This window comes from Podarcis cretensis (assembly GCF_951804945.1).
Source record: "Podarcis cretensis genome assembly, chromosome: 4".
NCBI lineage: Eukaryota > Metazoa > Chordata > Lepidosauria > Squamata > Lacertidae > Podarcis > Podarcis cretensis.
The window spans coordinates 51,454,686-51,481,221 of record NC_137173.1 but is presented as its reverse complement, the minus strand read 5'-3'; the positions used below and the strand labels follow the sequence as shown (position 1 = coordinate 51,481,221).

The 26,536-nt window shown below is 40.7% G+C and overlaps 1 protein-coding gene across 4 annotated transcripts in view; it reads left to right on the top strand.

The window, feature by feature from the left end:
• APP (amyloid beta precursor protein) overlaps positions 1–26,536 on the top strand; it is a 142,260-nt gene that overhangs the window by 96,395 nt on the left and 19,329 nt on the right. For all 4 annotated transcript variants that reach the window (XM_079972045.1, XM_079972044.1, XM_079972043.1 and 1 more), the window contains 5 exons: positions 5,741–5,874; positions 9,776–9,850; positions 11,188–11,346; positions 17,621–17,749; positions 20,616–20,715. In XM_079972045.1, the coding sequence (XP_079828171.1) occupies positions 5,741–5,874; positions 9,776–9,850; positions 11,188–11,346; positions 17,621–17,749; positions 20,616–20,715 (597 nt within the window). The remainder of the gene's footprint in view (positions 1–5,740; positions 5,875–9,775; positions 9,851–11,187; positions 11,347–17,620; positions 17,750–20,615; positions 20,716–26,536) is intronic.

Here is a 26,536-nt window from a genome sequence, read left to right as displayed (position 1 = left end):
GTAATCCCAATGTTTATGAATTGCCTGGATTGCTGTGCGGTCTGGAGTAGCTGCTGTTTTTAAAAAGCAAATCTACACACACACCCTTTAATATCACAGGACTTATTCTGTTGGATCCTAGCCCATATATTTGTATTGTGGAAAAATGATTTATGGCACAGCTGCTATTTTTAATTGTTGAATTTCATTTCACTCTCAAATTGGCAGAATATATCAGATTAGGGCAGGCTTCCTCAACCTCAGCCCTCCAGATGTTTTTGGCCTACAACTCCCATGATCCCTAGCTAGCAGGACCAGTAGTGAGGGATGATGGGAATTGTAGTCACAAAACATTTGGAGGGCCGAGGTTGAGGAAGCCTGGATTAGGGGCTCTCTACTGGAGGTGGGTCCATCAGGGTGAATGGGGCACTGCCCCACCAACTTCAGCCAGCCCCCCCTCCCTGTCTTTCTGCTTTCTCTCTTGGCCCTGCTTGCCAGCTTCCTTTTCTTCCATCTCAGTGCTGCCCTTGTAGAATTGCATTTGCACATCACAGTAAACCATTGTTTATTGTGAAGGAAACAAGTCACAGTAAGACTCAGGCCCTCTCCTCCAGCACGTCCACAAGCAGGAGTTCAGAAGCCTTCACTTCTATTTTTGATGAACTATAGTCAATTTTATCCAAACTCAGCAAACCCTAGTTCTCTTGACTTTGTTTAAAAGAAGACAACTTTAAACAATTGTTATGAAGATGGCTTGCTTCAAGAAACCATAGTTAAGTTAAACCACTGTTTATAAGTTTTGGACCTTATGCTAAATGTTGGTTAATCAAAAACTGAATTAAAAGCTTTTGAAGGAGGCAGAGAGCAGCCTGGAACTGCAGCTTATTCCCTTCATTCTAACAGTGTCCCAAATGCATCTGCTGTCTGTAAGAACTGGCAATCAACATAAGAGCATTGAACACATCACCTCTTGTGTACTGATGGAGTGAGGAACTGGCACTGCTTCTTGGCCAAATCAAGGTGTATCCTGTCTAGTGATTTCACAGACATCTTCCTGATTCTCTCTTTGCAGTTAATTTTCAGCAAAACCAGGTTTGCATTCTGCTTTAGTTTTGTTCCTCCGAGAATCCAACCAAGCCAGTTTTTGTTGCTTTATTGGCACCATCCAGTTCCAGAGAAATCAAGAAACTATTTAAAAGAAAATGTTCCTTATCTCTAGTGCTCGGATGTTTTCCTCAAGCTGCCAGAAAATGAAACACATTTTTTTGGGGATTTTGCCAGTCTCATTAGTGAGTTGAGTGGTTTAGCAATATCTTAAAATTTGTTGGCTTTAACCATTTTATAGCTGATAGTGGAATAATCTAGACAGTATTATTGCTTGGAAATATTAGGTTTGCATAACAGTTTCTTTTGAAATTGCAGGTGCATTGTTTTAAAGAGTAATTACCCTCTCCAACAGTGTGCTTATAAGTGTGTTCTCCTTACCCAGAAATGCTACAGAGGCTAAAAGCTTTAAACATTTTATTCTATGAAGTTTCAGCAGTAATAATAATAATAATAAGTAACTGTTTTGATTCATACACATAGTTTTAAGAGAACAGGGAAGAAAAGAGTAAGAGACTTGAATTTTGAAAACCTAGGTTCAGAGTTCAAGATCACAGGATTGTCTTTGAAATATACCGTCCCTACTTTTGTTTCCCAGGAAAAGATTGTAACAAGCAAACAGTAATGATCAGTGTTATTTTGACAAATACGATCATAAAGCACTTTGAGTATTGTTGAAAATGGACTCTTCAACTGTAGTAGTTAAACTAGTATTTAGTTGTGCTAAAATATCTTTCATTGAGAGGCTTGAAGGTTAAGCCTCATACTACAGCATTTAATTCTAGTCTGCACATTTCTGCAGTGGACTAGTGTCATGGTAGTGGCAGAACGAGGAGCTGTAATTAACCCACACAGTAGTAAATCCTTTTGCTGCAATGATTCAAGTGCATGTCAGTTTGAAATTGCCCCGTGGTGTGTGAGTTGATATTGATCCCTGGATGCAGGTGACAAAAAGTACTCAGTCAAGCCAATTTACAACTAGCTAGGTGCCGTGGAGTGGCTGAGAATAAAAATCACACTGGACTTATCTGCATTAAAATACTGTTCCATCACCCTTAAAATGGAAAGCGTGGTAAAGTCAAAAAGCGAGACAGACATATAAGCTAGTCTGAGGTTAAACTAGCAATTTAATCCAGTTTTTTAAAAGGAGGTGCACAGAAGTAACATACATTTGTTTGTTTGGCTTCTTTTGGCTTTTACATAGGGCATAAACGTGCTCATTTTTACAGCAAGAATGTATTATGTTGTGTTTGGAATGTATTCACAGAATTGATGTTGAAGCAACCTCTTAAGATTTACATAACGTAACTCCGCCCCCCAGCTACAATCAATGTCATGTAATAAGAAGACATTATGTATTTAACGTGCTCTATCTGTATTAAAAACCCAGCACATGTCCCAAATTGGAGCTTCTTTAGCATCTTGGTGCTAAGTAGGATGCAGAATTAATGCTAGCATGTAAGCTAAGAAAACAGACAGGGAAAGAAAGCTTTGAAAGAAATGCTATTGTGTGAGGCTGCTGAATTTCAGGGCTTCCCTGTTCTTGCAGTTCAACTGCTCTGTTGGTTTGACTCCAGGTGAACTTGTTCATCTAGCCCTACTTCTGAAGGGCATAATGCAGATGTGCACATCCTGTGCTCTGTGAATAGTTGGGGGTGTGGGGTGTGCATGCCTCAGGACACACATTGTCCAATTCAATTTTCAGTTTGCCTTTAGCTGATAATTTTAGGGATGCTAAATTGCGAGTGGAGAACCAATGAACTTCCATTTGCTTTGGACTCCCATCAACCTCAGTCAGCAGTCAGGGGAGATAAATTTATTGGGTATCAAACCATATTCACCTTGTAAAGGACAACTATGCGAACCAGTTCATGGTGATGTGAAGTATATGTTTATTCTGAGACAGTAGAGTAGGGTGGTGTTGGTGCTCCAACTGGTATTAGCTGCACCTGTCAGTCAGGGATGATGGGAGTTGTAGTCAAATAACATATGGAGGGTCACCTGCTTCCCATCCCTGTGCTAAACTATCTTCCATCCAGCCAACCCTCCAGCCCCACATCCCACACATAGTCACTGGAACATTTCACTTCAGACAGTCTTTGGTGCTGGAAGCGAGCTCATACGGAAGAATGACATTTGTGGGAGTAGGAGAGCAGGCCACTTGGAAGCAAGCCTGTCTTCTTCTTCTTCTTCTTCTTCTTCTTCTTCTTCTTCTTCTTCTTCTTCTATGACCCTGTATTCTCCTCCTTAAATGTGAATGGGGAAGCACAAAAGTTAAGCAATCTGATCTGCTGCTGACACATCTCGTTTGCCTCTTATTCTTTCCTTGTCAGGGCTACATTGCTCTCTGGCACAGCTATGCAATATGTTGCCTAAAGTGAACAGCAGTTGCCCCAGGCAGCAGTCAAGTATTGAACTGCACCAGTCCTTCCATCTTGCTACCATACAGTAGTGTCGTGGGGTCAACTGCCTCTACCTCCCCCCACCACCACCACATCCTGGTGCAGCTGTACTTGCAGTGTGCTCTATTTTCAGGGATAATAGTGGAGCAGCCAGCTTATATTAATTAAAAAAAGTTTAAAATTTAAAAGTCAGAAAATGACATGACCGGCAAATGGAAGGCATTGCATCACGAGTTTTGCAAGCACTAACTGCTGAGTGCCTAAGATTGCTGTGCAAACACTTCTCATTGCAACTTCTTTTTTTCCTTCTTCCTTTTTTTTTGTCAAGGGGACTTAATATTTTTCTGGGTGCAAAGTACTGTAGTCTGGATGTGAGCAAAATGTGATATCTTTGCCTCAGATGTGCTTTCTTTCGAAGAAGGCATCTGCATTCCCCAGTGGGGTGAGCCAGGGCTATGCATTTATCTCTCAGAAATCAGTTTGGAAACAGGTTCTTTTGCCTTGTGGGAAAATATTAGCAGTACAAATTGGACATGCCTCAGATCGATGTGGTTTGCTTTGTGCAACATACAGAAATTTGCCATTGCTGGACACGGCTACAGCTTGTGGAGTCCCACTTGTTCAATTAGTATTGGTACCATTCCTAACATAGACTCTATACTGAAACTAGCTGTTTGTCTAACAGGGAACTGATAACCTTTCTGTCAACAGTTGCAGGATACAACACCTGCGTCGTCATTCTATAATAGTGACAGTAGAGAGATGTTTTTGTAAACTTTTCTATTGTTGATAGGTAATTTGGGTGGCACTTTCTGCAGATAATTTTGAGTCTTTCTAAAGAAAGAGCCATCGCACAAGTAGTTGTACCTTAAATGTTTGGTACTGATTGTCTTCGAAACTAAAACTGTGAAGTTGTACTCAAATATGCATGCTCACAAGAATGTACATTTTTCTAATTTGTGTATTTCCTATGCCTTCAGAGGTTCTCAAAAATGGTCATATATGGGTTGTGCCACATACAACTATATAACAGCTTCTGCAGAAACACTGAAATGTGAAATATTTAGCATCTTTCAGTTTGGAAATGCATTTTTTAAATTGATTGTCGAATGCATTTCATGTTCATTTCTTCTATTTGGAAAGTTTACTCCTCCATCAGTTCTTGAAAATTCAGAATGCAGCAAAAGGGCTTAAAATACATTTTGAGTTTTGGAGAAACAATAATATAGGGAAATAAAATCCCAGGGAAGACACTTTGAGTGCTTATCTGCATGTGTCAGATTACAATTTCATGTTTAAATAAGCTTATTTTTTATTTTTTTTATCTGTATTTTGGGAAATTATTGTAGTGTAGTGGTAGTCAGGAACATATTTTTCCCTGCAGAAACTCTCAGGTTTAGTACTCCACTTGAAAGGGTTAGGTAGCAGGGGAATTTAAAGACCTTTCCTGGGAGCATAGTTAGCCTATAAGGCAGCTTTGGCTGTTCCTAATTCCACTTAAAGGTAAAAGAAAGTTTGGTCAAACTCCAAATTATTAGCAGTGAAATTTGGCATTTGACCATTAGGAATTGTTAATGTCAATCATATAATGAGAAACAGAAGTGTGTGGCCTTTTTCTGGAAGTTAGAAATTTGTGGAGCTGCATACAGTATATCAAATCTTTGTTAGTACACTATTTCCGTATCCCAGTAAAATAGAAAACATAGAACCAAAGTATATCTCAGCAATTCTAACATGATGATAAAAATGGTTAGGTGTATAGAACTGTCAGAAAATGCAAATGTGTTGTTGGAAGTTATGTATAAGAAAAGGGTTTTGTAGAACAGAGTGGTAATATGCTCCCTCTGGACCTCAGGCAGTATGGCTCGGGAGTTAAATTGCCTCTGGAGATGTTTTTGAAATATGTGCATGTGTGTTGGGGCACATGTTTGTTTTCAAAACACAGTACTGTACTTAGTTTTAAAATCCTTGCCTCTTCTGATTGTTTATATATTTTACGTGAACTGGAATAACTTGAATTTTTGCATGCTTAATTCCTAATGTGGGCAAAATCTTTTATCTGTGTGGGGTTCCCCCCCCCCCCCACTGCCACGAATCAAAATCTTCTCTTTATGAACCATCCTCTTTTTATATTCCTCTAGTAGCTAGTTGCTTTAAATAGTTGCCGTGTATTGGAAGTGTACAGATGCTTCTATATTTCACTTTTAAAGTGAACCTTTTGCCTCTTTATTCCTTTTGTAAATCCCCATCCATAGTTCCCACCACAGCTGCCAGCACTCCTGATGCTGTTGACAAGTACTTGGAGACACCTGGTGATGAAAATGAGCATTCCCATTTCCAAAAAGCAAAAGAGAGGCTTGAAGCCAAGCACCGTGAAAGAATGTCTCAGGTGAGCTGCAAGTTGGTGTTATAAACTGATCTTCCTATTGGAGCTTGATATCCTTTCTCCTCCCTAAAATGGGTCAGAAGAGCTCTCCTTGCATAATTTACAGCACAAGTTTTTGTTGTTGTTGACAGTCAGTCTACTGACATGCAGTGAAAGAAAAGTGGTACATATTAGACTTGCATTTTTCATAGAACCAATTTGGGTGGGTGGGCAGGAATTATATTATGGTTCTGTGCAAAGTGCAGTGAGACATTTGGAGCTGAAAGGATGTTTGGGTGGGTGGGGGGAAACATGCAACAATGCCCTCTAATGTTTGTGCGACTGTATTTCATTGCCTGCGCACTTTTTCCACACATTGCATAATTTTATTCACCTGTTTCCACTCACCTTTTCTCTCAACTAAAAGCCCCATTTTAGCCTTTCCTCAAAGGGGAATTGGTTTGTCCCATTGATCATCTTGGTTGTCCTCTTCTGAAACATTTACATCTCTAATGTTATGTGTGCACTGCTGTTCTAGGAAAGGGGTGAGGAGATCCTGATTGTTATGGGTTTGTGGTGGTGGGTTTTCAAATCTTCGTATAGAGTTTTGTTTTTGTTGTTAATCCTCATTGAAAGCGTCAGTAAAACCCTATCATGCACACTGATTTCACCTTATCACTTTCTTAAGTTTTTTATTCCTAGGACATATAAGCTTGCCTGCTGTGTAGCTTCTTTTAACATGTCCTCATACAAATTCATTCCGGACAGCTGTCTCTGTGGTCTGAAGCAAATAGCTCTCTTCTTCTCAGGACTGGCCATGTAGCAACTGTCCAGGCACAGGCAGAATACCCAATCTCTTGGCAGTCATGCCATAACACTTGCTTAGGTTTTACAGTGTTCTTCATATAACTAGTAGAGACATTTGGGGTTTTTGTTTTGCTTTTTTGAGAATTACCTCATGGTTGGCAGGTGTTTTCCATATGCCCTTTCCCTCAGACATATCAGAACTGCTGATAATCGTAAAACTTGCTGTGTAGAACACCTACTCAGGATAAAATCTAAAATCTCCTTTTTGAAGTACAATGGGGTTGGTGTGATTAGAATATGCCTTGATAATAATGGATGGCATATGTTGTCTCTTCTCCCCATCCATTTCCCTGCATTATATCATGCTGTGTGTCCTGAATTCTGAGAACAGTTTGACTTTGAAATGGCTGCCTTCTTTAAATCTCAGCCCAGAAGTTGTCATTTTCTCGGCATGAAACAGCCAAGTCTTTGAAGTATCATAAATCTGTATGGCTGCGATAGCTTTGTATTTTCAATGAAGGAGAATAGCTTTATAAGCACTTATAGGACAACTTCATGGTTCTTGAGGAGCCCTTCTTCAATGACTGCATGTTAATCTAGTGATTTTTATTCTTGTTTCCATCACTTGGGTCTGTCCATCCCCCACAATGATTTTTTGAAAAAATAGATTATTTCTAAATCCGTGACCTTCAAAAAATGAAAACCCAAAATGTATTTATTTTTCCTTTTCTTGCAACACTTATGTATGTGGATGGTGTCTGGCAGAAGCTGATGAATTTTTCTGACCAGCTAGAGTAAATAGACCATTCAGATCTAACTGATGACAAAAACATAGCCTGCTAAAATAACAGCTTGGGCCAGTGTCTTATTTTTTTAAAGATAATCATGCTCTTCAAGTTCTGCAAGGTATTTATCATCCCTGCACCAGACTGAACTCTGGGCCTCCCAATTTGCATCTCTTCAGACCAGCCTCATGACCTGCCATTTTATAATCTCACCTTCCTCATACTTAAAATGTTTGAGGAGCGGATGAGAGATGTTGAAAAATTGCTCAAGCCGAATACTGTCTTATCACATTGGCAATACAGTGGTACCTCAGGTAAAGTACTTAATTCGTTCCGGAGGTCCGTTCTTAACCTGAAACTGTTCTTAACCTGAAGCACCACTTTAGCTAATGGGGCCTCCCGCTGCTGCCGTGCCGCTACCACACGATTTCTGTTCATATCCTGAAGCAAAGTTCTTAACCCGAGGTACTATTTCTGGATTAGTGGAGTCTGTAACCTGATGCGTATGTAACCTGAAGCGTATGTAACCCGAGGTACTACTGTAATGCTAATTTCCACAGAGTGTGTTAGCCATGTGCACTTTAGATTTGAAGGAAAAAGACAAAAGGAAAAACCTATTGTGTGAAGAATTGTACTTAAAGCAACAGTACATAAACCATTTGCAAGCAAGACTGGTGGGTATGAATGCAAATATCATAATTCCTGGTAAAGGAAAAAAATTAAGGTTGAACTATATGTTAAGCTTAATTTCATAGCATTCAGCTCATCTTTTGATTTTGTTTTTTAAAAATTATAGCCACAAGGGAATGATTCTTATTAGATTCACAGCAAGGAAGGGAAGGGAGATTTGTCCCTTCCTTGCCCAGACACACACCACAAAAATTCGGGGGGGGGGGGACACACAGCTATGAGGCTTAGTTTAAAAAGTACCCATTGGCACCAGTGACATTTAGCTGTGTGTGCTGTGCCTGGGCTGGTTGTGGCAAACACCACACACTGCGAGCCCAGTTATCCACCCCCACCCGCAGTGTCTGTAATTAATATAACAAAAACAAAAGATGTAGCTGCATGGATTCTTAGTTCAGGACTCCCCCATTTTGGAGGCACAGCTAATAAACTAACAAAGCTACTGCAAAATAGCAGGTTCACTGAAGAAAAAAAATTCCAGCACTTACAGCCTCCGTTCCAGAAGAACAGGCAAAATATTTGTGCCCTTTTAAAAAAAAAATCCCTGCAAAAAAGCACGCAGCCTCCCCATTCCCCTCCAAAACTCTACACACACACACACACACACACACACACACACACACACTATCATCTATCTATATCTACCTATCTATCATCTATCGTCTGTCTGTCTATCTATCTATCTATCTATCTATCTATCTATCTATCATCTATCTATCTCTACCATCTATGTACTTATCCACACACACACACACACACACACACATACACAAAAAATAAAGCTACAGCAGACCCACAGTCTCAGTCTTCTTTCCCCTATGCCTTGGCTGCTTTTAAGCTTTCTTTTTTATATTTAAAAAGTGTGTTAGATGAAATAACAGATCACACAGATATTTAAATTAATGCTATAGATTCAATAATGTTCAAGGTACCGTACTTTGGTCTTTAAGCTGGGGGGGGGGGGGAGACATACTTAGGGAATGAAGAACCTGATCTCTTATTATATGGTTTCACAAATCATCTGCCTTCTGTGTTTCATAATCCCTGAGCATAATATGTAATAGAATCTGCTCACTAATTCATATAACTGTTCAGTTTCTGCCCCCTCAAAAAAGAAAAGGCCTGTTGTGAAGGACCTTAAAATTCAGAAGTGTGTTATTTTGCTTGTCAGTTTGATCTTAGCCATATGCTATTGTTGCAGAAAAACTAAAACACTTCACAGTAAGTGGTATATTGAAGGGAAACTCAATTTTTGCCCATTTGTTTTCCAGCTTTCCATTTAAAACCTGACTTATTTTCATATTGGTCATAGTTAGCTTGGTGGGGTGGACAGAGTAGCAGGGTTGAAACCTGTCCTTGAGAGGCAGTGTATACATTACATTTAGTTTTGTTGCTCTGTGCTCATTATTGGGAGGATACATGAGCTAATAATTAAAAATTTATACCCTAAAACATTGCTGCTTTTTGGGGGGGTAAAAATAAAAATCAGGTGCCTGTAATCATAAATTGATAAAAGTGTTGCGGGTGCCAGCACGAAATAGCTTTGTTGGATTAATTTTATTTTTTCTACCATCCAAGTATCTCAAATCACCTTCTGAGTATGAACCTAATACAGTTTGCTCGTTTTGTATTTTATGTCTGGGCAGGTCATGAGGGAATGGGAGGAGGCAGAACACCAAGCAAAGAATTTGCCAAAGGCTGATAAAAAGGCAGTCATCCAGGTAAGGAGAAAAAGGAATGTTCCATACCAATTAGGATTGCAAAATAAAAATAAATGTGTAGCCAAACTGAATTCCAGTGTGTACCTTGAGGTTTGAAAATGTAGGGTTACTTGTTCTGTCCTGTGAATTTGGAGATCACTCCCTCAACACAATGTGGAATCTGCCTTCACAAGTCTAGGTGGCTTAAATCCTGGTCATACGATACCAATACAGCTGATAGTCCTTTTGAGAAAAAGAGATGGATGCTGCTACATCTTCTCCATGTAATTTGAAAAACGTGTGAGTCAGGACTTCCATGTTCAGTCATGCTGCAGCCCTGTCAGTGCAATTTGCCACATCTTTATGGTTTGAAGGAAGCATGGGTGGAGGCTCCTTGTGATCTTAACATGGATGCGCTACATATTCTTTGAATTCTGTGATGAAGATGATATGGGACCCATCACCTGTGAGGTGTAGCTGTGAAGAAGTCTGAGCTTAACCACTGTGCACACAAAACTCTGTGTGCCTGTTGGGTATTTGGGTTCCAAACTTAATATCAGGGCGAACATCTGTACAGTGACACCGATGGGGCCTTAACACTGAACTAACTCATATTCTTTCTCTCTCTCTCTCTCTCTCTCTCTCTCTCTCTGTCACACACACACACACACACACACACAGCTGCATGGTTTTATTTTTAGATATTGCTGCCACAACACAGCAACACACCTCAGTTCCCATCCAGAAGGAGTACCATCACTCATCCACTGCTAAAACAGCTGCCCAATGGGGTGGCAGTGAGTGGCAACACAGGCAGGTCAGGCCTGTGAGGGGTTGAGCTGTGAACCCCTGGGGCCCTTGTCAGTGCCTGACATGTCCAGCTACTGGTGCCAAGCATGCTTAAGACGTAACTGAGTGTTCATTGGGACCTCTTCGTTTTTTGCTTCCTCCCTTGCTTTAAAAACCCTTCAGTTTAGAATTACTGGCTTTTTTTTGAAAGGAAAGGAAAAAAAGAGATCTGTGCTTTTTGATCATTAGCTTGGTGAAGAATGGGTTTTCTTTCCTTGATTATGCACACTCAAGCAATTTTTATGTTGTTGGCTCTCCAAGTGGAAACTAAGCCACATCACTGGATCATATGGAAATGTCATTTCCATGATTCTTAGAGAGTGGGAAAGATTGGCAGCACCCGATAATAAGAAATGCAGGAAACGCTAAATGCCAGAAGCTCCCAGTTTATTCAGTGCAATTCCGAGTCAGTTTAAAAAATGGGATGTTTTAGAATCAGTTGGGTGGCATCTGCTGGTTTCAAGTTTCCTGTTGCTGTCTTGTGACAACTTGTGTTGCTTCTTCAACAGCACTTCCAAGAGAAGGTGGAATCGTTGGAACAAGAAGCTGCAAATGAGAGACAGCAGCTAGTGGAGACTCACATGGCACGAGTTGAAGCCATGCTCAATGACCGTCGCCGTGTTGCTCTGGAGAACTACATCACTGCTCTGCAGGCTGTCCCTCCCAAAGTAAGCAAAATAAAGATTGGCATAAACATAGGTCAGCAGCCCAGTCCTATGCATGTTTCTTTGGAAGTAAGTTCCACGGAGTCCAAGTGGGGCTTAGTCTCCACCTAAGCGAATCCATGCACACTTGTGTGAGAAAAGCCCCATTGAACCCACTGAGACTTACGTTTGAGTAAACATGCTTGGGATTATAAGTACATCTGATACTTTTGTGTGGAGTTGAGAGCCTTCTCTTAAGTTCTCTTAAAGATCTCTTAAAAGTCACCAGAGATCACATAATGGTACCATTCCTTTAAACATACGGCATGGATTTAAAAGTTCAATGCTATTGCTGTTGGGAAATCACTAGAATATATTGACCAAGATACAATATGTGCTACAAATCAACCTTGTTTTCTTTTCCCTCATATGACATGGTATGAATGTGACTGCAATCATTTCCTGTGCCAGCTCACTACTTGTTTCACACAGTTTTGTAAAAGTGTTACGGGGGTTGAACCTGAGGGTTAAATCAATCTTAACCAGTGTTTGTGACAAGTGGCGCAACTTTTGACTATTCTGCCAGTGTGTGCTCTCGTCATACCTGTGAGGACAATCTTGATACCAACTGAGCTTTCTTATTTGGTTTGAAAGTTTTGTTAATAGTCCACTGAGACCCCCAGGATTTTTCAAGTGGTTTGCAAATGAAAAATTCTGAGAAAAGCTGATCTTACCCAGCGACTTGATGAACCAGTATAGAACTGTTTTAGGATGGAGCATACCAACTGCTGTACCCAAACTACATGTGACTTGATGTTGCATTCTTATGCTCCATTCCTCCCGTCCGTAGTGCTGATGGAATCACCTTCCAAAGATACTGTTACACCTGGAAATTTGCACCCTTTGGTGTTAATTGGGAGGGCTGCCCTCAGGACCATGGTGAGATAAGAAAAAGGTCATGACTTGTCACCACCACCCCCAAGTTGCTATTTCCAGATTAAAATAATAATGCAACAACCTGGCGTTGTACATTTAGCACCCATGGTGTTACAAATCCGGACATGCTAGTTTTGTGGGTACATAGCACAAGCACAGATATTTAGGATAAAAATAAAAGAGTTGCAGAGTGGAATACTTGTGCACTGTCAGAACCAAACAGTTTAATGTAGAGAGGCAAGAACTTAAATATATTTTCAAAATTATTCTGCATTTTCTGAAGATACATTAGGCTATAGAAGGAGAGGAAGAAATATGTAGGTAGAAGTTATAGGCCCACAAAGATGTGGGGTGTTTTTTTTGAGGGGGGTATTATTGCTATTTATAGTGTATTTAGGTGAGAATTACAATTCTGTCTGATGTGAGACTGGCAATAAATTTGTCAGTCTCGGTAATCAATAATTTAGGATACCCATCACAATTGATGAGCATACTGTATAATGTGTGTAAACAAGGAAAATCAGAATTGTAAAAATGAATATGTCTTCTGACAAAGATTAATAAGATGAGTGAAAATAATTTCTGTATAGATGGGAAGTTATTTTATAGAGCTCAGACAGCCCCTGCTGGTTTCTATGAATAATGTTTTCCCCCAGTTGTTTAGTTCACACAGACACACAACACACAGGAGGTATTGCGACAAACCATATCTGGAATATGGATTTTTGCATGAGCTTATAAATATTTAAAACACAATATTGATCCAATAATTATAGTTGTTGCATACTTAATCTTCGATAGAGGCTGATGCAGTTATCCATTTCGGAGAATAAGAGATCCAAAATAGCTTAGTATATTTCAAATACTTCTCTTTCAGCAGTCATGGTCACCCAAGTGGTTGCATCCTACCTGCCTTCCATCAGTGGACCCAAGGTGGGATAAATAGGGTTCCCAACCAGTTTCATAGAATTGTAGAATTGGAAATGAGCACAAGGGTCATCTATTCCAAGCCCCTGCAATGCATCCATGGCAGGCAGCCATCCAACCTTCTTTCCCATCCCAGCTCTGAATAGATCAAGACTTGCTTATTTTCAGCAAGGTTGTTGCGCTATGCACTTTCAGCTACATTGTGGAGAGCTGGATCCTGCTATTAGTGTGTTCTTTCCAGCCTTTAAAAATTAACACAGAACTCTTCTGCAGCCAAATGGAAAGGCAGCTGGTGGGGTTGCTATTAAATGCATTTTATTTCACCAGGCAGCAAAGACTGTTAACCACAAAGGTCAATGACTCGAACAAAGGTATTGATGTTGTGTAATTCTTGCAATGAGTACAAGTGCTAGCATCAGTAGTTAACCTTATCTTTGTACTTGAGAAACTGTACTCTAATTCAGTTTTCCCAAGTCTAGTGCCTTCCAGGAATGTTGAACTACAGTTCCCATTATCCATGGCCATTGGACAGGTGGGCTGTGGCTGATAGCAGTGGGAGTCCAAAACATTTGGAGGGCAGCAGGTTGGGAAAAGAACAGAATGAGTTTACAGTGGTACCTCGTTTTAAGAACAGTCCTGTTTACGAACAATTTGGTTTATGAACTCTGCAAAACTGGTCCCGGTTTGCAAACTTTACCTCAGTCTAGGAACGGAATCCGATCAGTGGAAGGGCACTGGCGGTGGGAGGCCCCACTAGGGAAAGTGCACCTCGGTTTAAGAACGGTTTCGGTTTAAGAATGGACTTCCGGAACAGATTAAGTTTGTAAACCGAGGTACCACTGTACAGTGGTACCTCGGGTTACATACACTTCAGGTTACATACGCTTCAGGTTACACACTCCGCTAAGCCTGAAATAGTTCTTCAGGTTAAGAACTTTGCTTCAGGATAAGAACAGAAATTTGGCTCTGGCAGAGCAGCAGCAGCAGGAGGCCCCATTAGCTAAAGTGGTGTTTCAGGTTAAGAACAGTTTCAGGTTAAGAACGGACCTCCGCAACGAATTAAGTACTTAACCCGAGGTACCACTGTACAGAAAATATATTACAGTGGAACCTCAGTTGTCGAATGTAATCCGTTCTGGAAGACCGTTCGCCAACCGAGGTGCAATGGGCGGTCGGCAGTTTCACTGGAGCAAATGGAGAAACACGCCTCGGAAGCCATTTGACTTCTGAAGTGCATTCAAAAACGGAAGCATTTACTTCCGGGTTTTTGGCGTTCGGGTTCTGAATCGTTCGGCTTCCAAGAAAAACCAAGGTTCCATTGTATCCACAAGTTATCCTGAGAAAAGAACCAACTTAATCTTCTATACTACAAATGGATATCAGGTTTTGGAGAGGTTGCCGTCTTATCTTCCGAATCCTTACTTTAACCTTAATACCACCAATGCAATTTGCAAAGATCAAAGAGGACTAAGCATTTGTTACTTTGCAAGGTAAATCTCAAAAGTGATCCTAGAATCATGATTTTAGATTATAGGTGCAGCTCTGTATGAATCCAACACATCTCTATATATATTCCTGTATGATGTGAGCTTCCTCCTTGGCATTCTAAATTCCATAGCTGCAAGTTAAAATCAAATGTTTACATTGCACACAATCCAAATCCTAGTATTCACTGAGAATAACTAGGAAAACTGACAATTAATTACCTATCTTGTAAATTACAGATTTGTTTAGATTAGTATTATTTCCTCTTTGTGGGAAGTAATATTCTGTAGAACTAGAAACATATGTGAAATACATTCCTTAGTAATGAAAGCGGCAGAAGATGACTCTTGAAAAATGTTGAATTTGAGTGATCTCATTCATAAATAAACCTTGAGAAACTGAATTTGGGTTGCTTTTACACACAGAAGTTCCTCTGCTTTCTTGGAACTTTGAATTGCTAATTGCCCACCCAATCTGGTTATATGTAAGCGCAGTCAGTTCTGTTTTCAAGAATCTTATCTGCCCATGAGAGACATCAGTACAGCTTAAAATTCCATGCTATTGCCCAAATTAAACTTCTTTTAAAAATGTACTGAACAGTTTTTGTTTTGACAAAACTACAGTTGTTGTCCTTCATTCCAAGGAAAATGCATGGTATTGCAGCTTGTGGCATTGTGCTGCTGCTGTGAACTAACCTAGAAAATCAATCTGGATGGTGTGAGTTATTTGCTGTGCCCAAAGCAATGACTTTTACCATGTAATTCTGTCTATTAAATGCCTTTATTTGTCTGTAACAAAGCTCTCAGAGCTGTTTAGAGCAAAGCATTGTAGATCAAACAGTAGCACATCTAACATTGCACATGTAAATGACTGGTGCTTATTCAAAAAAAGGAGTAATTGTATTACTTAATGCAGTTATGCAGCACAGAAAGCAGTGGAAACTGAATGTGCTGGAGGATATGACAGGACAGAGCTGAGAATACTTGACTAGATGCTATCCTAAAGGCTTTTTAGATATCAACATGGAACAGACATTTTATTTTAATTTACAAAATAATTCTGTCAAATACATTCCAGCTGTTGTATCCAGCTGCAAGATTTGGATTATTAATATTTTATATGTATTGGGTGGAATTCAGCATTACTCAAATAACTCAAATGTGAAATTGCTTATTTTCTAACTGAAATATGCAACTTGTCGCTAAGATCAACTTCCATACCTGAAGACTGGAAAGTGGACAATGTAAAACCAGTTTTTTTAAAAAAAGAATTTATAAATTGTTCAGGATCATTAAAACAAAAAGAGATTATGAAGAGCTCCCAAAGGACCTCGCTCAGCTGAATGAATGGGCAGTAAAATGGCAAATGCAATTCAGTGTAAACAAGTATAAAGTTATGCATGTTGCGGCGAGCGGGGATCTTAATTTTAAACATAAACATTCATGGAGTCTGCATTAGTGGTCAGTGACCAGGAGTGAGACATTTGGGTCAAAATAGAAAGCTCAGTGAAGATGTCAACCCAGTATGGGGCAGCTGTGAAAAAGTCAAAGGAACTGAAAATAAACTGCTGATATCATAATCCTGTTTAACAAATCAGTGGTGTGACTTTTGGGGACTTTTTTATTTTAGAGAAAAGGCAGGTAAGAGGTGGCATGATAAAGGCGTAGAATCATAGAATCATAGAATCATAGAGTTGGAAGAGACCACAAGGGCCATCGAGTCCAACCCCCTGCCAAGCAGGAAACACCATCAGAGCACTCCTGACATATGGTTGTCAAGCCTCTGCTTAAAGACCACCAAAGAAGGAGACTCCACCACACTCCTTGGCAGCAAATTCCACTGTCGAACAGCTCTTACTGTCAGGAAGTTCTTCCTAATGTTTAGGTGGAATCTTTTTTCTTGTAGTTTTGGAACCATTAAATAAAATTATGCATGGCATAGAGCAAGTGAGAGAGAAAAGTTTTTCTCCCTGTCTCATAAGACTAGAGCTCTTGGTCATCCTGTGAAGCTGAAATATGTTAGAAGATTCAGGAAATTACTGCTGCATGCAGTGTATAGTTAAGCTATCGAACTCACTTACATAGGAGGCTACAAAGGCCACAAACCTGGATGGCTTTAAAAGAGGATTGGACGAATTCATGGAGGATAAAGGCTATCAGTGGCTACTAGCTATTATGGCTGTGCTCTGCTTCCACTCTTCAGAGGTAGTATGCCTCTGAATGCCAGTTGCTGGGAATTATTATTATTATTATTATTATTATTATTATTATTTCTATACCACTTTATATTTTAAAGAACAAATCTCAAAGCAGTTTACAACATATTAAAACATCAGAGGAAACAACCCAGAATACAACAAATTCAAGCTCCAAGGAAAATATTTCAGATCCCTTCTCTTGACATTTTGCAAGTGGACCCACGCCAGTTGCAAAACGCGCCTGACGCCTAGCGAATTTCTAACACTGCAGATGACCTAAATATATACGGTATATATTTCCCAGTTCACAAAAGCTTCCCTACTTGGTCACCTCAATCACAACTATTCCGGTAAATAATTTTTGCCCTCTCTAAGCAGTATACAAAAAAGAAGCAACAAAGACAGCTTAAACAAAACATTATAAAAAACCGTTACATATAAAAATGTTACATTAACGCAAAGTTACCAATATATATATATATATATATATATATATATATATATATATAAAAATACGCGAGAAGAGTGCTGTTGTGCTCAAGTCCTGCTTGCCTGTTTCCCACAGGGATCTGTTTGGCCACTGCGAGAAGACAGTGCAGGACTAGGTGGACCATTGGTCTAATTCAGCAGGCTGAGTGTCCTTAGCGCTTAGAATTTAGGCTTTACATGTTCCTTAGAGATGACTTTGAATCACACTCTGCTCTGAGGTCTGTGAATTATGTATGTGGGTTTGTTTGATTTTTGTTTCCACAGCCTCGACACGTGTTTAACATGCTGAAGAAGTACGTGCGTGCTGAGCAGAAAGATAGGCAGCACACCCTCAAGCACTTTGAGCATGTCCGTATGGTGGATCCCAAAAAAGCCGCCCAGATCAGATCTCAGGTAACATGTCCATCAGAGACCCCCAACTTTTATTAGTTGCTCATGCTGATTTCTTAAGACTGATAAATTAAAAAGCAGGGCATTTAAAAAAAAAAAAAGTTTGCAAAGCTTGCAGTCGATTAATGTCAACTAGTAACCCTCTTTGCATGATGATACCTGGGGTTTTTATAACAATTTTTAAGAGGTCAAGCTTTGTACATAGATTTTGTAGTACAGGTAACTCGCAACTTACACGGGGGTGACCTTCCTGGCCATTGTGTGTGTAAGCAAAATTGTGTAAAGCCAGGAACCAGGTCCTCAAGATGGAGGGCTGGTTACCCAGCTTTGCGAAGGAGGTACGAGGGCTCTGGCAGGATCTTAAGAGTCCCTGCCTCCTTCCCAAAAGCCTGGCACCTCCTTACTAGGCACCACCTTCTCAAAGCCAGGTATGCCCACAGCCACAGCTTTGCACTGGTGTTGGTGGTGGTGGGATAAATAGATGGAGAGCGGGTTTGCTTGTTCCCACCCATGCATAGCTGCTATTGCATAGGTAAAATAAGTGTAAGTTGCGAGTTACCTGCACGCTGCTCTGCATTCAATTTCTCTGACTATATATATATTTGTATATGTCCCTATATTGTGCAACAGTTTTCCTTAATTCATTATTGTGACCTCTCGGCACCGCTTATGAATATATGTGGCCCATCCCAGTAATTATTGCATTGTAATGGTATTCTCATGAGGCATACCATTTTACAGGACACCCCATTGTAGAGGCATTTCCATGGGGAAAACTAGGAGCAGTTCAGCATTCTGATCCCCTCTGGGTCGATTTAGACATTTCTGGCAGGCTGCCAAAAATCCCAGGCTATGCATATTAAAGCAATAATCGTTTGATGCATGTTGCCCCATCGGTGAACTGGTCGGATGCAAAAGTGTGTTGCCACTAGCCTATCTGTTTCACATGCAATTGAGCAACTTGTGCAGTAGGGACTATTTAAATATTCCCATCTCTGTGAGTATGTGGTAGTGCTGTGAATAAGGGCTTTCTGATGGCCTGGTGGCATACTGTGTAGAACAATGAGGCTTACCATTCAGTTATCTCTGCAGCCAAGGACACCTCTATACTGCTGAGAAAATTCTTTTCTTTCCATTTGTAATTTCTTATTAGATGCTTCCTAACAGGGAGTTTTCTAGACTGTGTGCCAAAGATTTAATAATACCCTCACACATTTATGCAGGAGTAAAAACTGGCAAAGGAAATATAGAAGAATTAAAATAGCAGACAGCGTCTGAAAATTCTTAAGAACTTCTGCTTCAATCCCTAGAATCCGTGAAACTGAAAAACATTTTAAAGTTTAAGAAAAATAACCATGGGAGCATAGGATTCTGCCGACCTGGAATCACCTGAAATTTCAGTCTCGGCAAACTTGTCAGTCACTGGTAGGGAAGATAAAACTCTGGGTTGGATCCAGTAATGTGTGAGTTGACTTCCACTAGTGCAGTGGGACTTTACATCCCTCTTTGCACCCACTGCAGCCACCACCCCCCAAAATCTGCTCTGGAAGCTCTCCTAATCCTCTGGAGCAGATTTTGATGGTGTGTGGGGAGGAGGAGAGGGATAAAGTCCCGCCGTACAAGCAGAAGTTCATTCTGCTCTTGCAAGGAAAGCACTGGTGGTGACTGTCTTTTCTTGGTTAAAATTGTCTTGCTGCTTCCTGTTTATCTGGGAACATTCCCTTTATCCTTTTCACCTTCCCTTCAGTCCCCAGAGGAAGGCAGGCAGATCCAGCCCATGCAAGTGATTGTTCCTTTTGAACATGGATTAGGAATTCCTTCACTTACCTGTTCCCAACCTTGTGTGCCATGCTGACGTTGGTTTTTGTAGGCAATTTTAATGAGAGTTAATCCTCATTGACATGGGTGGGAACAGCTACAAAGCATACCACTGAAGACATCTGCCTCAGAACCGTACCTCTTTATGACATGGATGACAGGAGTGAATTACTTAGTGACTTCCTAATGGATTTTCAACTACAAAATCAATAAGGTTGACAGGACCGCAAATTGTCTTGTTCTCTGAAAATATAGAGTTGCAGTGGTGATGCCTGCATTTTGATGGAGTTTCTATATGTGTTGTGGGTTCTCGGGTCTGGGAAGTGAGGAGACAACCTGTTCTGGATGATGTGGCACTCCCAATGAGAGACTGGGTTAGTAGTTTGCAGATGCTCTTTGGCCTGCTATTGACCCTTGAGATCCAGGTGGCTCCGCTGGCTTATTTCCAGCTCAGGCTGGTTCATCGATGGCGCTTCCTGGATAGAGAGTGCTTGGCTGCAGTGATCCTTGCTCTAATAACCTGAAGACTGGGCTATCATAACACACTCTATGTGGGGGCTGGGCTTGAAGACAGTTTGGAAGATGCAACTTGTGCAGAATGCAGCCACCAGGGTGCTGGTTAGCACTCCTAGCCAGGTACATATTACACCAGTTTTTAAAGACCTGCATATTCAAGGTGCTTATGCTGACCTGAAGAACTATTTGATCCCTAAATATCTGAAGGAGCATCTCCCATATGGACCTGTCAGCTGTTGAGCAAGGGAGGCGCTGTTGGTAGTTGCAATGCCATGTGGAGTTCATGGGGTGGTGGTAAGTGGTAGAATGGCCAACCTCGTGAGTTTCATCTGGTTTGTCACTTGTATACATTTTGATGTCTGATCAAGGCACACCTTTATTGCACAGACCTTTAGGAGTAGAAGATGCTACATAGTTTAATCACATTGAAAAATATGTAACTTGCCCTGGGGACTGCATGGTGATTCATTGGCCTTGACACATGACTGCAAACTGATTTTGTTTTTTGTGGGGGGTTTTTTCAAAAATTCTTTAGGTTATGACACACCTACGTGTGACATATGAACGCATGAACCAGTCTCTTTCCTTGCTTTACAATGTGCCAGCGGTTGCTGAGGAGATTCAGGATGAAGTCGGTAAGTTGCTTTACTTTTTGCTCAGTGATCTGTTGTCCTGAAAATAGTTTGGCTGTTAATTTTCATTTGTAGCAGGTGGGTGGCGGGGAGAGGAGGATGAGTTAAAAACTACTTGGTCCTTTAGTATTAAGAGTGGATGGTAGCTTTCACATTAAAATGGTGATAAAAGTCTGTGAGTGGGGAAAAATTAATGCAACACATTCTATGCCGGGTTTGCTGGGAGGGAATCTATGTGGAAAGAGAAATAACTGCTATCTGTGTAACCACCCTGAATGGTTTGCTATATTTCTTCTCTAAGTATGCAAAACTCTTAAAGTGAACTGGGTTCTGCTGTGGACAGAAAAGTGGTAACATTTTTAATTATTTAATGGATTTCTAGACCACCATTCAGGGTATCTGCCCTCTTGAGTTGAGTTACAACACCTCAGTAAAGTGCAACATTAAAATTATTTAAAACAACCATAAAAAACTATTTGTAGCTTAAAAGAATTACAGCAGATGAAAGGGGTTTTTTTAAATATAAAACTATATTAACAAAGAGCTGGTGCTTGAAATGACTTATTTCCCTCCTTCATCCCAGTCTACTTTCTTTTTTTGTGTAACTTGCCTTTTAGATTGCAAACCTTATTGTTGATCATTTGTAAGCCGCTCAGAGAGTGGGATAAAATACATTAAATAAGTGATGGTAATAAGCTACCCTTCAACAGGACCTAATCCCTTATAGTCAAATGTTAGACAGTTCTTAGCAAATGTTGTATGAATTAGGCTTTCATTTCAAAATATGCAAATGGATTTCCAAAGGCATTTCCATACTTTAGGGCAGCTCATTTTTGGCAATAAGCAATACTATGTTATTAATGAATGACTGGGATATGTGATTTCTGTACTTCAGTGATGGTTGGAACTACTATGAACATCTGTCTTGCATCTGGTTGCTGAGTATATTTGTCTCAACAGATGCTGGGTTTCGCTCCATTACTCAGCTCTTCATACAATTGCTATCCAAACTGTATGTTTGTTACTGCAGCTTAAACACTTCAGTGGTGGTTGTTTCTTTGGTGATCCTGCTAAACGTTGGGGTCCCCCCTTTTTAAAGTATTTGAAATATCATCTAGTTAAAGTTGAAGTCACCACAAGCAAAGTTTAAAATTATGTTCGTATAAAATTAGGGGAGAGTTGGTAGCAAAAGTACAATGTGAGCAGTGCATTAATATATATTAACAGAAACAGTTTCAGTAACATCCCTCAACCTGGGGTCTTTCAGATGTCTTGGGCTGCCAATCCCATTGATGCCAGCTAGCTATGCCCAGTAGTCAGGGATGATGGGAACTGCAGTCCCCCCCAAACATCTGAAGGATGCCGGGTTGGGGAAGGCTGATTTATGTTGTCCCAGCTATCATACTTAATTTGAGCTGGGAGAATGATCTGCTATTCAAGAATCAGAATTATCCCCAAATGCTTGAGAGCAGTGTGGTCACAGACAAGAGAAAGTTATCAGAATTATTGCATACTACTCATGCTAATAAATAGTCAAGAGTTAATTTTTCTCGAATAAACTCAACTGATCTGAAATTTAGGGGTGGTTGTCTCTGACTGCTGCAGAGTCAATTTTTTTTCAGGTTGGTAAAAAGTGCAGGAAGAGACAGTGTGTTCAAATCAGGACAAAAGGAGGGCATGTTGGCAGAACTGGGGCAAGCAATGGGAGATGTGCACTTTGAGGGATGTTCACCTCAGAAAAGAGGCTAGAAAATGCAAACATTTAAAAATATTTAGACTGGTTTGAATCCATTGACTTAAAAACATTCACAGAAGGAAGTTTTCCTACTCCCTGCATTCCCACTCATGCCCTCAAACTTATTCTGAGGATCAGGAAGCCCTCCTGATCAGTGTTGGATGGTCATGGGGGAGGTTATGCCATAAGACAATCTCTCTAAATCAGGCATGGATCTAAAGTTAACTTAAGGAAGTTCATGGAAGGAAAGCATTTCATCTTTTCCTCCCCACATTCCATTTCCACGTTGCTCAAGAAGACCTGCTGATGCTCTGGAGAAGCTTCTCAGGGGTACAGGTGAACTTTTTCTGTTCTTTTCTTTCCTGAACTTTCTCAGGTGAATTTATTTTAGGATCCAAGCAATTGATTTTTCTTGGTGACGTTTTTATATCACACATTACCTACATAGGATGATTTTATTTTATTAAATCTATTCTGACATTATAGAAGACTGAAGTGTTGGTATACTTACAAATTCTACTGTGTGAGATGATGAATGACTCTGCCCTTTGGAAATTGCCTGAACATATTCAGAAAAGATTTCCGCTGCAGATGCCATATCTGTGAAGGAGTAAAAACACAGCAAACAAACCAAAATGTGTGTTCAGCCCACGGATTGTATCTTTCTTTAAAAGTGCTTTGGGAAGTTTATGTTACATAAGAGCAAGAGCAGAGGAATAATGTTGACATGAACCTGTTCATTTTAAGCAGGAGTGGCTAACCTCTAACCCCCATATATGGCTTGACAGCTGTTACCATCATCCTGACTGTTCTGACTGCAGCTGATGGGAATTGCAATCTGGAGGGCGTGCAATCATTATTATTGTTATTATTACCCCACCCATCTGGCTGGGTTTCCCCAGCCACTCTGGGTGGCTTGCAACAAAATATAAAAAATACAATAAATCACCAGACATTAAAAACTTCCCTAACAGTGCAAGTTAGGCACCCTGATCTGACTTTCCAATTTTCTCTGGAGTTGGGCTACTTTGCATGAGTGATGAGAGGCTCAAGATATGAGAAAGGCTCAACCAAATGTTCAGGGAAATGCATAATAGCGTGCCAGGCTATACTTCTTATAAGGGGCTTATTCAAGCCTGGTTGTGGGATTTTGGAGAACCTGGAACCATTTCTGAAATGAACATCCTAGTATTGTACCTTCTAGGCAGGGCAGGGCAGAGCAGGCCTACCAGCTGTTTTAGCCATTTCTAAACCTCCCTTTTGTCTTGCTCAACTCCCTGGCAGTAAAAGTACAGGTAAAATAAATAGTTTATCTGCATTGACCCAGATAAACAGATATGCACACGAAAATACTCACGCTTTCCTCCCTCTCCTAAATCCTGTTTTCTTGGACTGACAGTCTGTCAGCACACAGGATTTGCAGGCACCCCTGCATAGCTACTTTCAAGAGACTCTAGGTTCTCGTGGACCACCTTGACCAAGAGGGAGACTGCTTCCTAGAAAACTGGAGCCAGACTTCTTTAAAAGGAATAAAGAAAGACATGGAAATGGTAGCCTTTGTAGCCAGTGGAAGTTTCATCAAAATAATCTAGTGGAAAGGCTGCAGTCTGAGGTAGTAAACCAGTTTTCTCTGTGAATTTGGTCAGTAGCAAGTCTTTTCTTTAGCTCAGCATGTCTCAGGATTTTAATAACGTGAACTGGTTATGAGATGATAAGGGTGCCTAGAAGGGGAAATTGGTGTGTCTAAATAAGACCATCAGGTGAAAATTCTAAACAATCTTGAAGAGTGCAGACCGTGTCGGATGGATTTGTAATGGAATGAGGAATAAGTTAGTGGATCATTGTGTAGCAAGCTTTGAAGTGGAGCTGGTGAAAAGGTATCTGTCTCAATTTGGAGATCCCTGCAAACGCAAGCTCCATGTACCACCTTATTTACATATTGGTTCCTGAAATGCCACTTTCTCCTGGTTTAAAAAGGCATTGCCTGTTTGGTAAACTGGGTAGGCAAATGCAGGGGTGAAAAGTGCTAATTAAAACGCAGTGATGAATGCACAGAAAAGCTCTGGATCATTACCAGTGCCTTTTAAAAACAATTAAGAAATGTGGAAATGTGGTAAGTACAAGATTCGAGAATGTAAGAGAGGTTGCAATCTTACACCCTGCGCACCTGGGAATGACCTTGATTTGAACTCCAGGAGCATTAGTTTCTGAACAGACCAGGATAGGATTGCACTGTTCGTATAGAAACATCTTTTGTCTTGAAATTGGGAAGCTACTTTGGTCTCTGACATTCTAGGAAGCATCTTAAATAGATAAGAATTGCAAAATTAAAAGCTTATTTTGAAATATAATAGTCAGAAGCATGTGCAGCCAAGAAAGCACCAAGAACTTAATTATGGCGTAGTTCAAATAATTTCTGCTCATTTCAGCTTATCACTAAATGGATTATAAAACAATCCATTCCTTGGGTGTTCTTGCTGACAGGATTTATTTTTCAGCTTCTTCCTGTATCCCTTTTCACTGCTTAGCTACCTACATAATGAAATGTTACAGTGATATCCCAGCTAGCTAGGCGTGCACGTAGTGCAGCATCTATCCCAATTTAGAAAATGAAGGGAGCGCTGGCATTGATGCTAAATGTGAATGTGTGCTGCTGGTTTGGGCCAGCCCTGGGGTCACTGGATGCCAGTGAGAAATGTGATCCTTCCATGTGTTCCTTGCAACAAAGCTGGATAATGCAGAGACAAGTGAGTTGCCCAGGAGGATATGTCTGTCTTTGTCAATGCCTGTGATAATCACAGCGCATCGAGCCAACACATGCTATGGTTCATATTGGGTCACGCTTGTGACTGGCAATCCACACAGCTGACTTAATATCATTTGCTCGTTGATAGATGTTTGCCCTGTGGATATACTATCTGCACTGTAGTTTCGCAGTGGAAATCAGGAAAGTAATAGAATCCAGAAGTTGGAGAGGAGGCTATCTCTCTCTCTCTCTCTCTCTCTCTCTCTCTCTCTCTCTCTGTGTGTGTGTGTGTGTGTGTGTGTGAGAGAGAGAGAGAGAGAGAGAGAGAGATGTGTGTATGTTTGGCTCAGATTCAGATAAACAGTTTGTGCTACCAGGTGCCAGTCCAATGCGCCCTGCTAGTTCAACAGGACTTTTGGCCCTCCTCACCCCCAAAAAATGCCTCCCCCAATTTGGCTCCAGAGTGTTGGGAGAACCCCAGAACAGCATGGGGGGAGGAGGGGGGGGAGAGATTGTTCATCTGTCAAGCTGAAATGCTTGCACTAATGAAACGAACATAATATTGCATCATTGAATTCCTCCCTATGTAAGTTTGCATATTTAAAGGTGATGAGGAAATAGGAATGCACAGAACCGCAAGCATAGCTTCATTAACCAAAAGTGAATTATTGCAGGGTCCAATGCTTGTACACATTTCATTTAGTTATGTAAAATATTTTCACCCCACTCTTCAACTGAGAAGGCTCTCTGAGCAGCTTGCAAAAATCAATAATAAGACAGTCTCTGGCCTCAGGCTTACAATCTGAAAGACATGGAACACAAAGCAACAAAGAGTGGGGGGTGGAGGGGGGAAGCATGCTAAAAAGCACCAGTGCTTAAAGCTATAGCTCTTACAAAGACCAGCTGAGTTGGAAACAGTTGCCTGATGGTATGGTTGCAGCTAGGTCAGTTTTGGGGAGGGATGCTACTGGGGGGCCTGCCTAGTACATTTTGCTGCTATGGGCAAAATGCCCTGCCCCTGCCCTCCCAGCTGGGCTCCATGCCCTCTTGCCCTCCTTGCTCTTAAGAGCAGGGATTTCCAAGAAGACCTCCCAATGTATGGCTGCCTTATTTCAGAGAGACAGAACTCCAGCTGGGACTCTCCAGTAGAGAGAGATTTCTTTTTTTCTCCCTCTGAGGGAGCAGAGAACTCAGGGAAAATGAGATGGCTTCAGATTCCATTTCAGAGCTTCAGTATTTTAAAAGTATGCCAGTACTAGCAATTAACATTTCAGGGGCTGTCTCAAAACACTTCCTAAAGGTGAGGATGTTTTGTTTTTTTAATCCACCAATAAACTGGCACT